This window comes from Chlorocebus sabaeus, chromosome 7 (assembly GCF_047675955.1).
Source record: "Chlorocebus sabaeus isolate Y175 chromosome 7, mChlSab1.0.hap1, whole genome shotgun sequence".
Lineage (NCBI taxonomy): Eukaryota > Metazoa > Chordata > Mammalia > Primates > Cercopithecidae > Chlorocebus > Chlorocebus sabaeus.
The window spans coordinates 104,350,470-104,367,143 of NC_132910.1; the positions used below are offsets into that span (position 1 = coordinate 104,350,470).

The window sequence follows — 16,674 nt, forward strand, 5'->3', positions numbered from 1 at the left end:
AATCTGGGTAAATTGTATTTAATTTAGACTGTCTTAAATATGTCTCTTTTTTCTTTAATATTTATTTCTTTTCATTTGGTTATTATTTTTGCTTCTTTTTGCTCCAAGCTATTTTGTAAACTCTGGGTTCTGGTTTTTCTATGCAACATTCATGCAACCATCTTTATTTTTTTCTCACTTATAGTATGGATCTTTCATAGTTAGAAATGTCTCATGCTTAACTAGCTGAAAGCGTGCAGATAGGAATTCTAAAATTAAACAGAGTGTAAGGTTAATTCCATTTATTCATATTTTGAGCAGGGGTGGTTTCTTAGAAATTTTTTTTTCTATTCAAGAGATGCATATCAGCAGAGTGACTGTGAGAGCAGCAGGCAGGTTTCAGGTGTATGTGGAAGTCATGTGTCTGTACTCTCCATACCTGTAGGAAATGGGAAATTAAATGTCCTAAATAGCTAGGAGTTATAGATCAGCGTACTGTTTCCCAGAAGATTAGGGTTCAGTTTAAAAAAAAAAGAAAAAAAAAAAAACCAACCTCTAACCCCTGAGAATGTCCTGAGACTAATTTAATCTTTAAAATTTTTTTTTTCTTTTTTTTTTAACAGCTAGGGTCTCACTCTGTTGCCCAGGCTTCAGTGCAGCCATGTGATCATAATCTTTCATTCAGATGGCAATTTCGTGTCTTGTGGGCCCAGGGGTCATTCTTGTCATTGATTATTGTGCGTGCAGAATCCACTCAGTGACCCTCCTAGGGAGAGACAGTTCAGATTTCTCTGAAAATCCCTACAAAATTAGAAAGTAACTTTTTGGCTCGTGGTTAAAGGGAAGTTCACTGAGGTGCAGGCCAATGTCTGCTTTGAATTTTAGTGCATTGGGATTTTTATGTTTAGTGCTGTGTTTTAAGTTATTCATATATTACTTTTCAATCTAGGAAGGGAGTCTGGGTTTTGAAGTGATAGCACATTGTGGCATGCATTATTTCATGGGAAAATCAAAAGCAGGTAAGTATTTTCCCCTTAGGCTTTCTGTAGAACTCTAGTTTGGGGGATGGGAAGTAGTGAGGAAAATTAGCATTTGTCAATGGAATAATTAGTTCTATAAAGGTAATTGCATCATATTCTGTAGAGAGGATGATCATTAACAGAATGACTTAAAATTGTTAAGAACCCTCCAGAAACACCTGGGGTACTTGTGTAAAGAATGCCCCCTTATTATCTAGTAGCTTGTACTTCCGCAAGGGATTTTTTTTTCAAATAACATTGTTTGATCATCATAGCACCCATAGGAAAAATTGGAAGATTCTGATTCTTTTGTAAAAGAACTGACTAGAAGTTAGTAAAAATAACTTGGAATTGTATTTGAGGACTTAAGTTATAGGAGTGTAAACATCTTGCAGAGGGTGCTGGTTGTGATTTGAGACTGAAAGGCCTTAGTGTTGAGGTACGAGCTGTTTCTTGTTTTGGGGTTTTTTGTGTGTTTTGTTTGTTTGTTTGTTTGTTTTTGTCTTGATTTATAAAGATATTTAAGGAGAGTTTTAAAGTATAGTTTTTTTTTTTGTTTTTATTTGTTTTTAAAGATTCTCACCTCTCCTTCCTGATACCCTCCTTAGCAAGACAGAACAAATCTGTTGGTAGAATGAGGTGAACAATAGACCAGTTATAAACATGCACCTTCTCTAGGATCGGCTCCTGGTCTGTGCCCCCTTTCAAGAACTGCTGTTTTCTCTCAGCACTCTAGATGGTGACCTGGAAGACTTGTTGATGATTAGCATGTGTGTGGAAGGAGTTTCACATTTTAGATTTAAAGCTGTTAAAAGTGTTCCAAGTATAATTTTGTTTCGGGCTGTATTCATGAGCCATGTGTCTTTTACGTTATGACCTTTACATAACTCGATTTAGTTTTGTTTTACGACATGTTTGTTTAATTTGATATCATTTACCATTGAGTTAGAGGGACTTTTAATTAATAAGCAGCAGAGGACAGAGGTGGCACTTATTAACCCTACAGTCCTCTCAGTTTAAGAAGTTTAATATTCAGCCCTTGGCATTATTTACTTAAGTGAATTATGTTTTCTGTAAATCTAAATATGGAATCTGATCTAATTTTTAGGAAATCCTAATTGGAATGGGAGCCTTTCTCTCGATCAGTCTACTTGGGATATGGATTCTGAACTTGCAAATAAATTGTATGAAAGATGGAAGAAATACAAAAATGGTGACGTCTGCAAGTATGTCTCCACTGTCGTCTTTTTTGTTCAGTAGTGGGGAGACACTGTTATGGTAGTCCCTCCTTACCTGCGAGGATACATTCTAAGACCCCCCACCCCCACCCCACCATGGATGCCTGAAACTGTAGCAAACCCTATATATGATGCATGAATTTATTTTTCCTTTTTCATAGTTTCACAAATAGAATATTCGTTCTTACTGTAAATCTTAGCAGTCTCAGCATACAATTTTTTCCTATTAAGTCAACAACTTTTCACCTTTTTGGGTAAAAGGAAGCATTTTATGGCTTCTCTTTGGCATATTTGAATTGTCAGCATCATTGTTCTTGCACTTTAAAGCCATTATTAAGTCAAGTAAGGGCTACTTGAGCAAAAGCACTGTGATGCCAGGACAGTTGACCTGATGACTGAGATGGCTACTAAGTGACTAGCAGGCAGGGAGTGGATCCAGTGTGGATATGCTGGGCAGAGGGATGGTTTGCATGTCCCAGACAAGATGGAGTGGGGCGGCTTGAACTTTCATCATGCTACTCAGTACTGTGTGTAATATAAAAATTAGGAATTATTTCTGGAATTTTTTGCTTAATATTTTCAGACCTCAGTTGACCACAGGTAACTGAAACTGTAGAAAGCAAAACTGTGCATAAGGGCCAACGACTGCACGCAGTATTTTATTGATGTTACAGTCCTTAGTTTCTAGTGATTGATACTTCTCTCCAGCTTTTAATTTTGACAAATTTCAAACCTCGGAAGTTGAGGATAGTACAGTGAATTCTCAGATATTCCTCATCTAGAGTTTGTTCACCAGATGTTCACATTTTATCACTTTTGCTTTATTTCTCTCTATAGGTGTACACACACACATAGAAACACACACACACAGACTTTTGCCGAGTCATTGAAAGTGAGCTGTAGATGTCATACTTCAACTCTCAATACTTTATTAGGAAATTCTTTATTTCCTAAGGAGAATATTTTCTTGTATCTAACTATACTACCGTTGCATATTCAACAAACTTGACATTCATATAATTATATTGTTTAATATACAGTCTGTGTTAAAAATTTTCCCTAGTTGATCCAGTTGTGTTCATTATAGCTGCTTTTTTCTTTATCTTTTCTTTGAATCCAGAATCCATTTAAAGGCCATGCATTGCATTTGGTTGTCATGTTTTCTTAGTTTTCTTTAAACTAGTGTTCCTACCTTTCATCATCTTTCATCATGTTGTTACTTTTCAAAAGTTCAGGCCAGTTGTTTTATGAAACATTCCACACTCTGGATTTTTCTGTTTGCTTCCTCAAGTTCATGATCTGGTTAAATGTTTTTGGCAAGAATATGAGTTACCTGGTTGAACTTGTGTCTGTATTATTTCATCTCATCAGGAGGTATATAAATGTCAGTTTGTTCCATTACTGGCATTGCTAAGTTGAGTCACTTGGTTTAGGTGATAAGTGACAGAACTCTCCATTGTGCATACCTTTTTCCTTGTATAATTAATAAATCTGTGCTGTGACAATTTGATAAATTACCATATAAATGCCCTGTTCCCTAAGGATGTTTCATCCCATGGTTTTAGTATTTATTGATAATCCTTGCTGGAATCAGTTGTTAGACAAATGGCTGCAAAATGATGTTTCTGATTATTTTGTTCATTCTACATTTATTGGCAGATTTTTTTTTTCTAAAAGAGTATTTCTCTTTTAAGCATCACTCTGATTCTTTAGTTGCAGTGTTGTACTCTCTTACCATCCCTATAATTTTTGATGATAAATTGTTCTAAATTTGGCTGGTAGGAGCTCTTCGGCTGGCTTGTGTGGTCCTTTGAAATGTTCCTGTTGTTGTTTGAGTGCTTCCTTGCTTTCTAGTAAAACAGGGCTTTCTAGGGTCAATCTTGTACTTTCCCATCCCCAGACCTAGAGTAAACCATTTCCCCAAGAGCCCTTTTCCTGTAAGTGGGAATAGTATTTACTGATTTCCCTAAATAACAAAATTATTAAATATTAAATTTTTAAATAGCAAAATTATTTTTCATAATAGTTTCTTTATCAATTAAACAGGAGGAATGTTTTGGGAACCACTCGATTTGCTCACTTGAAGACATCCAAGGAGTCAGAGTCCTTTGTTTTCTTTTTGCCTCGTTTGGTCGCAGAGCCTGGCCTCGTGTTAAACTTCAGCGCAACTGCCCTTAGGAGCAGCGTGGTGAGGACCGTGTGTCTTTCCATCTCTTTGTCAGTGACTCCCCAGTGCTTGGGTTTTCAAAGTATTAGATTTTCCACCTAGAGCTACTATTTCAAAGCCAAAATTAAGGAGATGTCAAAAGAACTAGATGAGCAGTAAAACTCTAAGCAGACTGAAAACGCATGAAACAAATAGACTTTGAATTGAATGTACACTCCATAAGTGTGTCAGTTAACAAAGTACTCAACTGCTAACAGCAGAGAAAATCTTGACTGGCTTAATTAGGAGTCATTTTATAACAAGAAGCTCAAAGGGGAGAAGTCCAGAGGAAGTCAGGTTGTGCTGTCTGTGATGCCCTCAGGGACTGAGGCTTCTCTCCCTGTCTACTGTCTATCCTTAGCGTGTTGGCTTTGGTGCTTGTCTGTGCCTCTCTTGTCCAGCTCTGGTGGCAGGAAGACTGGGCAAAGAGAAGGAGGTGCCTCCAGCAGACTTCCATTTATGTCTCATGGCTAAGAACTCTATACCACACATGACGTGAATTATAATGTATGCCATATCCGGTGCCCATAGATTTTCTTGGGGATGACATCCTCAGGCCGGTTTTTAACTTTTTATTTTTAAATGATTTCAACTTAGAGAAAAGTTTCAAGAGTAGTGTATCAGGAGCTCCCAAAGAGAAAATCAAGAGCTTGCAAAAAGAAAAGAATCTTTTTCTAAAGATTCCTCAATTTTTAATGTTTGCCACACTTGCTTGAACATTCTCTTTCTCCATACACATGTCTTTGTGAGCCATCTGAGTGTCAGATGTTATACCCTCTTACCTGTAACTTTCAGTGTGAATTATTTAAGAACAAGGGCTTTTTTCTGAACCAGAGTATAATGATCAAAATCAGAAAATGTAACAATCATGATGGTGTTATTTAATCTATGGTGTATATATATACACACACAGTATATATGTATATATACTACATATATACATTATATGTAGATCAAGTGTTTTCAGAGATCCCACTGTCATACTTTACAGCATTTTTTTTCCTGGTTCAGAATCCAGTCCAGGATTTCTCATTTCATTGGCAGGTCTTTTTAGTCTCCTTTAATCTTCCCCAGCCGTTCTTTGCCTTTTATGACATACACATTTTTGAAGTGTGCTGGCCGTTTATTTCCTATGATGTTTCTTGATTGGAGTTACGTGATGTTTCCTCATGATTAGGTTATGCTTTTTTTGGCCAGAATATCTCAGGAGGGATGCGGTGTCCCTCTCAGGGTTTTAACTTGTCTTTCCTCACACCTAGGTAAAGTACTTTGTGGTGCAGAACCCGTCCTCTTGGCCGGTCTCCTTGCAGCTCCTGCCTCTCTCCTTGTACCCTAAACCCGAAGCCCTGGTACACCTGCTCCACAGATGGTATGAAGACTTTTTTTTTTTTTTCTGAGAGGCAGTTTGGGAAGTACTGGGAAGACTTAGAATGACTTAATGTCCTGCAGTGTTTCAACAGGCCCTGTGTGTGGATGTGGACACAGTATTGACCCGTTAGCTCATGGACCTTGGGCATCCTGCCCCTTGTGCGTGTGATTTGATGGAACTGCCTGGCTCTGTGTGTTATGTGGCATCTTCAGTGTTACTGTGTGAAGTCCACTAACCAACAGAACATCCTTTTCTTTAGCAAGGGAACCTATATCATCATTTTTTCTTCACATATACTCCTAACATTTAGACTCGCAATCATGGTGATTTCTGGGCAGCATAAATAAGTTTAGTGTTTTAGTCCAGTTGGCCCTCCATATCTGCAGGGGAATTGGTCGCAGGACCCCTTCGGATACTAAAATCCCAAGGATGTTCAAGTCCTTTAAAATCATTGATGGAAAAATTGGCCCTCCTTATTTGAGGGTTCTCCACCTGTGGTTGGTGGAACCTGCAGGTTTGGGACCTGCAGATGCAGAGGGTTTAATGTATATTCTTGTCTAGCACTAAATAGGAAGAGATGATAATTAGTTCATGTCTGTTATATCTTATTTTCACACAATCACAGTTTTACTTAGAATGTTTCCAGCTTCTCGTTTAGTAAAATCTACCCTTATCCCAGGGTTTCTCAGCTTTCGCAGTATTGATATTTTGGACCAGATGGTTCTACCATTCTGTTTGGTGGGGGTGGGAGGGGCCATCTTGTGTGTGGAAGGATGTTTAGCATCATTTCTGGCTTCTACCCACTAGTTGCCAGTAGGACCTCCCCAGCTGTGACAGCCAAAAATGTTTCCAGACGTTGCCCAATGTTTCCTGTGGGATAAAATTGCCTTTGGTTGAGAGTCACTTTTTTTTCCAAAAAATTTGCTTTATATTTAGAGCTTCTGTCACCATCTGCTTCCTTATATCCTGTGATGCCAAAGTCATTCATTTAGCAATATTTATTGATCACTGACAATATGGCAGACATGGGTGTGGGAATGTGGGATGGACCTAGGACACAGTGGTGACAGCACGGGGTGAATTTTGTGTGTATGTGTGTGCACAAACATGTACTCACCTATGTATAAATGTATATGTGTGCACACACTTATTAAACCTTTCTTTATTGGCAGATGTGAGTGCTATTTTAAGCATTTGCTTTTTTCCTTATAGGTTTGGCACTGATGTGCAGATGATTAATTTCACAACTGGTGAATTCCAGCTCACTGAAGCTTGCCCTTACCTGGTAGGATGTTATCCTAACACAGAAAAAAGAATGCCGACAAACTAGACACATGAGCATATGGGCCTCACTGATTTATGTTTAAAATGTCTTTTATGTACTCTATATGGCTCTTTTATTTTTATTCTCTAGGTATGAACAATACATAGCAGACTTTTCCAGTTAACTAATGCAACAGGAGCTGGGTTTATGTTAGCTCTAAATCATTTTAATTTGATGATTTAGAATCATGTGAGTAAAGAAATAACAGTTAAACCATGAAACTTGAGACCCCAGAATTTATAATTCTCTTAAGATTCCTTGGCCTCAAATTCTTTTTTAAGGCAAGGTAAGGTAAAAACAAATACATTAAAAAAAAATCTTTTCTTACTAAACTGTGTTCCTGTTTTTAGCAAGTCACCCAATTTCTGTGATGTTTACTCTATCTATAAAAAAGGACTACCCTAAAATTCTTAAGCCTGTGGGCAATCATGAGGTCTTGCCCAAATACTTAGGAGTAGGAGTAAACATGTCATGTGGTGAAGATGCTGTTTGCCTGGGACTTGGCAGCCTTACTTCTCAGTTTCCACTCAGTCATTCCATGGCTATTTGTGTATAGCTGAGTGTTGGCCTTGCAGGTATTCTGTGTTTCGTATCAATTCAAAAGTGGAACATCTGTTGACAAAAAATACATACATATACATATAAACTCACATATGTAGATAGCTCTATTTTTACTACACATACACATTTAAGCGCCTTGAGTATTTTCTTCTTTATCTTTATCCCTCCAAAAATATACTGTTGGCTTTAGATTAATTTCGATAACAGAAGGAGGAAGACTACAGGTAACCCATTGCCACAGACTCTCCTTTCTTTTCTTAAGTGTTGAGGCAGCATTGGTGCGGGCAGGGGTGAAGCCTTGCACCCAGGTGTGGTCTTATTCTTGTTAGTGAGCCTGCCCCTCTCTCTCCGTCTCAGTTTCTCTACCAGGAGGTCTTCAAGGCTATTCAAGATAATTAGTCCAAAATACTAAGTGATATCTTGCCTCACTGGTATTCAGTCATGACATCTTGAAATTCCAAAAATAATGCCCGTTTATTTTAAATCTAAATATTCTATTTAGATGTGAATAAATGATACAACTCATCTGGAGAAAGTTTTTATCTATGACGGAATATTTTTCCCAAGAAATATTATACATTTTGGGATAAGGGAAATTATTGCTCTTGTTAATTTATGACATTGACAAAAAGAATAGTTAATATCAGTGCCTTGAAAACACTGAGTTAAAATTTAACTCAAAATTGTTACTAGAATTCTTCGTCATATAAAGAAAGGCTTCCTGCATTTTGATTTTGCTGATTTGCTTTTAGAAATATAGTTCCTTTGGTTAAGAGCATTGGAATTTTTTATATACCCTAAAAATGTCAGTGCCTGGCATATAAGAACCATTTAATAATAGAGGTGCTGTTTTTACTATAAGTTTAACACCAAAAGTCAGCAGCTTTTAAATTCAGTATTCATATTACATGCATAAAACAGGGTTTCTTCCTTCATGGAGTTTATAATTCTAATAAAAATGAATCAAATTATCAAATACTATTACTGTTTCTTTTTTTCAGGTGGCATGGGTAACACTAGCAATAATTGAAAGATAAAATTAAAAGTTAAAAACAAAGAGAAATAATATTCTTCAGATTATATAATAGCTCTAAGAAATTGTGCGTTGTTTTTAGTGAGATGGAGCTGGAAAAAGCAGTGGAAAGAGGGAAAGTCCACTTAACAAAAAGATAAAAAAATTATACCTTGGTTACTAAATTTAGAGCACAAGTTTTATGCAAAAACAAAACAAAACCAAACAAAAAACACCAAAAGACATCTTGGAGGGCATAGAGGAAGATGTGAGTAAATAAAGATCTTTCTTCTGACTGGAGATACTAAATATAATAAAGATGATTTCTATATAAACTTAAATTCAATATAAAGAATTTATATAAAGAGATCTTTGGGTTGTCCAATGGTGGGTGAGTGGTCTTGTCAGATTACTTTAGCATTCAAGCAGAGGCTATTGGGTCTGTTTTCTGATTGGTGATTTACATTCAGAGCATCTTTGTCTAGAAAGCTAGCCCCAACTTCCATCCAAACCAGGAAGCAAATCCCCTCTCCAGCATCTGTGTCAGGCTGTCCTGTAGCCTCTGCCTGTGTTCCTTAGCTATGGCTCAGAAGCTGTTTATTGGAGTGAACTCTCAGGATAAGCAAGTTCAAAAACAGGTTGATGAGGATGATCAAATCTGGACATTAAAAGAAAAACAATCATGTTTAAACTCTAGGATGCACTTAATGGCAATGGAAGCTTGCTTTCTAGGAGTATGACATTGTTTAATTTGTTAATAATTTGCAGGGTACGCATTCTGAGGAATCCAGGTTTGGCATCCTCCACTTACATCTGCAGCCTTTGGAAATGAAAAGGGTTGGCGTAGTTTTCACACCCACTGACTATGGAAAAGTTACCTCACTCATACTAATCCGGTAGGTGTGTTCCTGTTGTAGAATCTGTTTCTTTCTCGCTGACTCATCTGTGTAAATCTCTTTAGCTGATAGTTGACATTTACTTCTCAATCAGGCCTTCAGGATGAAGACTGTGTTGCAGGGTAGGAAGAAGTGGAAGCTGAGAAGGAGGTCGCTGGAGGCTTGATATGTAATTCCCAGGGCCTCAGTCTCCTCTCTCCTCCAACAGGGAGTGTGCATGCGTGTCTCCAGGAGAGGTAGTGCTTTCCACACAGCTTCTCGTCCAGCTGTCTCAAACGGCAGAACACACTCATGCAAATCTGTCCTTAGCATAGAAAGATCATTAAAGGACTGCTGTAGATATTTTCAGTCTTTAGTATTTGAACAAACTTGTATCATTTTCATCTCTTTTTTGCTCCTGGAATTCTCGGTAGCCCAAAGGACAATAGAAAAGGTGTTTCATTCAGCCCATTGGCTCTTTTTATTCCTTTTCTTCCTTTGAAATGAGTTACTGCTAACTGATTTAAGTATGCTAAATGTGTTTCATTTTTAAATTGTTTTCATCTTTAGGTAGTCTTGAAAGGCTTTTAAAAATTTACAGTAAATATAGATGTATCTTGAAGCTCTATGCATTAGTGAGAAGTATAACACAAATTTAATTTTTAATAAATGACATTTGAGTTATTTTTTAAAAACTTGTAGTATCAGATCACCTGGCAAAAAATTTATTCAGGATTTTCTTTAATATGTAAGTTTGTTCTTCTGCAAATGAATGATATTAAAAAAAGTTAAAGTTCTTAAGAGTTTATTCATTAAGCATTTTGACTAAAAAGCCCTGTTGACTTAGTGTTTCTTTTTTCTGTTTATTTTTTTCTTTAAAAAAAAATTTTTTTTTGACTTAGTGTTTCATTTAAACTGACTTTTCGTTGAAGAACTAAGGTCCTAGGAAGTGCAGAGACAAACTTTATTTCACCCCAGGTTGAACTATCTCAGACTTGAAAGGAAAGTCTAAATTTTTCGTAGAAGTTAATTTATTTCTGGTAGTTTCTGTCCTGTAAATAACATCAGTCATCTATTACTCCATCACTTAAAGGTATTTAAATGGTTAATAAAGTCTCTTTAATCCTTTAAAGATGTAAAGCTGTTTCAGTGTATTCTATATAATTACAAAAGTAAAATGAATTCTCTTGCTGCTTCTATAATATTTACATTATGAGGAGTGGCTTTCACTCCAATATGCATCATTTAAAAATCGTTTCCAGGCCAGGTGTAGTGGCTTATGCCTGTAATCCCAGTACTTTGGGAGGCCGAGGCGGACAGATCACCTGAGCCCAGGAGTTCGAGACCAGCCTGGGCAATGTGGTGAAATCTTGTCTCTACAAAATTGCGAAGTATTAGCTGGGCGTGGTAATGCTTGCGTGTGGGCCCAGCTACTTGGGAGGCTGAGGTAGGAGGATTGCCTGAGCCTGGGAGGTTGAGGCTGCAGTAAGCAGTGGTCATGCCACTGCACTCCAGCCTGGGTGGCAGAGCAACATCCTATCTCCTAAGTAAATGAATAAAAATTTAAAAAAATAAAACTCATTTCCACCTTTTTGTCCTGGAATTTCAATTAATGAAAAGATACATGCTAGTCTGAATTACTATTTGATAAAAACCTGACTAGATACATGTTATTTATGGGGTGATATTTTAAATCTTCACTTCAAAAGAAACAGTAGAATTTTATGTCTAGTATCATCCCCAAGGCAGAATTTCTTACGATTACTATGAAAACACCTTAATTCACCCTGTAAATAAGTTTTATCATTTTGTCTAAATTTATTAGTGTTTGTCTATGTTCCCCAGTTTATTTCTTCAGTTTTTTTTCTCGAATGTCTGATCACTACCCTGGTTTCTAGTAATTTGAAAAACATATGAGGCTACATGTGTGGGTTGTAGTTGAAAGGGGGTCATGATTGTTTGCATGTTCTTGCTGCAGTCAGCTCACTTTGGTACTTGGCAGTGGCAGCTTCCCTGGCCTGTGGCTGCACCCTTATTCTGTGAGATGGAAGAAGATTCCACACTATTTAAATGGATTTATCTTTTTTAAAACTTCAAAAAAGTTTAAAAATATTCTTGCTAACTGGGAATATTTAAATTCAAGTACATTGTACCTTGTGACTCCATGTAATGCCTTTTGATTTGTATTTCCTTTCACTGCAGGAATAACTTGACTGTTATTGACATGATTGGCGTGGAAGGATTTGGAGCGAGAGAGTTATTAAAAGTGGGTGGAAGACTTCCTGGTGCAGGAGGCTCCCTCCGATTTAAGGTGCCCGAGTCCACACTGATGGACTGCCGTAGACGTGAGTTCATATGCGTGGCACTCTTGACAGGGAAGGTTGGCATTAAAACTGAGAGTGAAAGGATTCTATACATTCTAAATTTTAAATTCTAAAATTTAAAATTGTTAAATTCTAAATTCTAAAAATTTATAGTAAATTCATTGTATTGATGCAAATAATGAAATCAGGCAAACATTTGAGCATATATAGGCTGGCACCCCTGGATTAGAGTGATATCTTTAGATATTTAACTTAATTTAGATAATAGACATAAGCTAGGTGGTGGTGCAGGCCTTTATTAGTCTGTTCTCATATTGCTGTAAAGAAATTCCTGAGACTGGGTAATTTATAAACAAAAGAGGTTTAATTGGCTCATGGCTCTGCAGGCTGTACAGGAAGCATGATGCTGGCATCCGCTCAGCTTCTGCGGAAGCCTCGGGAAACTTACAGTTATGACATGATGAAAGGAAAGCAGGCACATCTTAGATAGCTAGAGCAGGGGCACGAGAGGGGAGGAGGTGTCACACTTTTGAACAACCAGATCTCACGATAACTCACTATCACAGTGACAGCATTGTGGGAGTGGGGGGTGGTGCTAAACCATGAGAGACCACCCCCATGATCCATTGACCTCCCATCAGGTCCCACCTCTAACATTGGGGATTACAATTGAACATGAGATTTTGGTGAGGACGCAGATCCAAACCATATCAGCACCTATAGTCACAGCTACTCAAGAGGCTAAGATGGGAGAATCACTTGAGTTCAGGAGTTTTAGGCCAACCCGAGCAACATAGCAAGACCCCTTCTCTAAAACAAACAAACCAAAAAGATACAGAGGGAAAAAAGATTGTGTAATTGCTGAATTATCAGAGTAGTGTTAAATATTTAAAATAAATACACGAAGCAGTTCATTTGGCTATCAGTTACCTAGTCACAGAAAATCACTGAAATGATGAGAAAACATTAAAAGTGTGCTAACCAATAGCACTTTTTGTGATGACAAAAATATTCTGTATCTGTGTCATCCAAGACAGTAGCCACTAGCCACATGTGGTTAAGAAGTCTTTAAAAATGGCCAGGCACGCTGGCTTATGCCTGTAATCCCAGCACTTTGGAGGGCTGAGGTGGGCAGATCACCTGAGATCAGGAGTTCGAGACCAGCCTGGCCAACATAGTGAAACCCCATCTCTACTCAAAACACAAAAATTAGCTGGGCATGGTGTCGCATGCCTGTAATCCCAGCTACTCAGGAGACTGAGGCAGAGAATCGCTTGAACCCAGGAGGTAGAGGTTGCAGTGAGCCGAGATCACGCCAGTGCACTCCAGCCTGGGTGACAAGAGTGAAGACTTCTCAAAGAAGAAAAAAAGAAGTCTTTAAAAATAACTAGTTACTGGATGTGGTGGCTGACACCTGTAATCCCAGTACTTTGGGAGTCCAAGTTGGAAAGATTTCTTGAGCTCAGGAATTTGAGACCAGCTTGGGCGACAAAGCAAGACCTCATCTCTACTAAAAATAAGAGAAAATTAGCGAGGCATGGTGGCAGATGCCTGTAGTCCCAGTTAGTCAGGAGGCAGAGGTGGGAGGATTGATTGAGCCCAGGAGGTCTGGGCTGCACTGAGCCACGATCATGCCGCTGCACTCCAGCCTGGGTGACAGCGTGAGACCCTGTCTCAGAAAAAAACAAAATCAAAAATAAAAATAACTGCTGTGACTGAAGTTAATTTAAAATGTATTTTAATTAAGTTTAAATAGCTGCATATGTCTACTGGTTACCATATCAGACAGTGCAGATTTAGAAATACATTAACATGTTGCACTAGAAAATTTTAAAATTATGCATGTACTTAAATGCCTTTAAACTACTTATATTAGTTTCAGCAACTTCCTAAGGAACTGAAACAGAAATAAACAATGAATGTAAAATGCTTTCGGTAAATTCTTATTTTCCTATTACTATTTTTAATTTTATAAAAACACAGAAAGCATTTTAGTGTAACTATGTTTTCTACAGAGAAACCTGGTTGGTGAAACCATTGGATTATTTGTAGGACTATTTAAATGGCTGAGTAGATTTTTGTTTGTTTTAGAAAACTATGCTAAATGGGCACTGAGTTTGAAAAGATTTGTTAGAGGCCAGGCACGGTGGCTCATGCCTATAATCCCAGCACTTTGAGAGGCCAAGGCAGGTGGATCACGAGGTCAGGAGATTGAGACCATCCTGGCTAACATAGTGAAACCCTATCTTTACTAAAAATACAAAAAATTAGCTGGGGATGGTGGCGGGCACCTGTAGTCCCAGGTACTCGGGAGGCTGAGGCAGGAGAATGGTGTGAACCCAGGAGGTGGAGCTTGCAGTGAGCCGAGATCGCACCACTCACTCCAGCCTGGGCGACAGAGTGAGACTCTGTCCCGCCCCCCCCAAAAAAAGCACTGTAGAACCAGACCTGTCACCGTAGCTCGTGCCTGGCACTTTAGGTTTCTCATGTTGGAGGATTGATTGAGCCCAGGAGTTCAAGGCCAGCCTGGGTAACGTAGTGAGACCCCATTTCTACAAAAAAATTAAACAATCTCCTGGCTGTGGTGGAGTGTACCTGTAGTCCTAGCTACTTGGGAGGCTAAGGTCAAAGGACTGCTGGAGTCCAGGAGTTCAAGGCTGCAGTGAGCTGTGATCATACAACTGCATTCCAGCCTGGGCAACAGAGTGAGACCTTGTCTCTAAAACAAAAAAAACTGGAACCAGATAAAAATATTAGTACTTATGTGGGACAGATTGTTATAAATTCACAAGGATATTTAAAAATTGTCATAACCTTTCTTTTTTCAAACTCAGTATAAAATGTGTTCTTGTTTATTTGCAAGGATTTGCTTCTTTATCATAGCATAGCACAGCTGTGATGGATTTATACAGAAGCACTTATACATCCCCTTAACTGGTGCCTGGTTCAATGTGAGTGAAAGTTATAGGGCATGGGGTATATGGTGGCTTGTAGTAAATCAAACTATTTGACTTTTGAGAAGAACAAACTTTTTACCTTAACCTTTAACAAGTAAAGGACCAAAGAAGAGATTTTGGTTACTTTTTGTATCTTGGTAGAACATTTCACGTAAGAAAAATCTTGCCTACTTAAGTATCTCTGTTGTATCCTAGAACAGAATCTATAATTGTTCTAGAAATTAGATAGAAATCATACTTTGAGCTTATGTTGGATTTTTTTCACATTTTAGTGATTTAGATCATGGTTTGGTTTATTTAATAAATATTGACCCAATAAATTGTTTAAAATAAATTTTATGGTTCACATATACTAAATATATCTTTTTTTGGTTCCCATTAGAACTGAAAGACAGCAAGCAAATTTTATCTATTACAAAGAACTTTAAAGTTGAGAATATTGGACCGCTTCCTATAACTGTTTCGTCTCTGAAAATTAATGGGTATAACTGCCAAGGTTATGGATTCGAGGTGCTGGATTGTCATCAGTTTTCCCTGGACCCAAACACATCCCGCGATATCAGCATTGTGTAAGCATTGGGCTTTAACTTGATTTCAGTTTTGTGGTGCATGTGTGAGGAGGAAAACTTTTTCCATTGTTAAGACATCTTATGTTTTTATGTGAATACTTCTTTTGTAGAAGTAAGACGTGTTGTCTTTATTTTGCTTTGTGGCTAAAATTAAAACAAAAGTTCATAAGGATGATTCTTTTATTTTCAGGTTCACTCCAGACTTTACCTCTTCCTGGGTAATTCGGGACCTAACTCTTGTAACCGCAGCGGACCTAGAATTTCGCTTCACTCTCAATGTGACTCTCCCTCATCACCTGTTGCCCTTGTGTGCAGATGTGGTTCCAGGACCCAGCTGGGAGGAGTCATTTTGGAGACTCACAGTCTTCTTTGTCAGGTAAACCGTTACCATCTCCCTTGTTCTCCTCTCACGGAGTAGAGAAGTCATCCAGGCAAGTTGTGTGAAAACGTAAACTGCCCCAGTGTAGTCAAAGTATATGAATTGAGTGGAATTGTTACTGCCTTGAGAACTGTGCCATACATGAAATATTCACTGGCACACTTTAAGGTTAGAGTAAACTAATCCTAAGAGTAAACTAATCCTAGAAGTATCATAGACAGTTGTGCTTCATATATAGTATATTCATAGGCAGTCATGGTGGATGATATGAATGTTAATTACTTGTGTTAGCTCATGCAGTGATGATTTGAGATTAGAAGACTGGAATGACCCTTTTTGAATGATTTCATAAAAATGGAATTGTAATGTCAAATTTATAAATATGCACAATTTTGGAAAATTGTGTGTTTTTTTAATCTTTAAGGAACATCAGAAATTATGTGATAAATCTTAGGGAATTTTAATACCGCATCTTCAGATGTTTCTCGTAAATCATTCCCCACTCTTCTATAATGAAACTAGTCTTTTGAATGCCAGTCAGAACCATGCGATACTGAACCTCGTTGCTTTCTTCCTCAGTTTGTCCCTGTTGGGTGTGATTTTAATAGCCTTCCAACAAGCACAGTACATTCTCATGGAATTCATGAAAACAAGACAGAGGCAAAATGCTAGCTCCTCTTCACAGCAAAACAATGGTCCCATGGATGTAATCAGCTCCCATTCTTACAAGTAAGAATTCTTATAGTGTGGTTGGGAGTGGGAGCACTTTCTCACTTTTGATATTACTCGTTTCTGATTTAATTTTAAGTAACCATAAATTTTGACTCCACATTTATTTTCATAAAATTTCCTTTAAGTCACT

At 37.8% G+C, this 16,674-nt stretch overlaps 1 protein-coding gene across 3 annotated transcripts in view; it reads left to right on the forward strand.

Moving 5' to 3' along the window:
- TMEM131L (transmembrane 131 like) overlaps nt 1-16,674 on the forward strand; it is a 168,362-nt gene that overhangs the window by 118,931 nt on the left and 32,757 nt on the right. For all 3 annotated transcript variants that reach the window (XM_008000032.3, XM_008000033.3, XM_008000034.3), the window contains 10 exons: nt 929-998; nt 2,107-2,224; nt 4,283-4,424; nt 5,702-5,811; nt 7,024-7,096; nt 9,477-9,604; nt 11,786-11,928; nt 15,247-15,433; nt 15,624-15,809; nt 16,392-16,541. In XM_008000032.3, the coding sequence (XP_007998223.1) occupies nt 929-998; nt 2,107-2,224; nt 4,283-4,424; nt 5,702-5,811; nt 7,024-7,096; nt 9,477-9,604; nt 11,786-11,928; nt 15,247-15,433; nt 15,624-15,809; nt 16,392-16,541 (1,307 nt within the window). The remainder of the gene's footprint in view (nt 1-928; nt 999-2,106; nt 2,225-4,282; nt 4,425-5,701; nt 5,812-7,023; nt 7,097-9,476; nt 9,605-11,785; nt 11,929-15,246; nt 15,434-15,623; nt 15,810-16,391; nt 16,542-16,674) is intronic.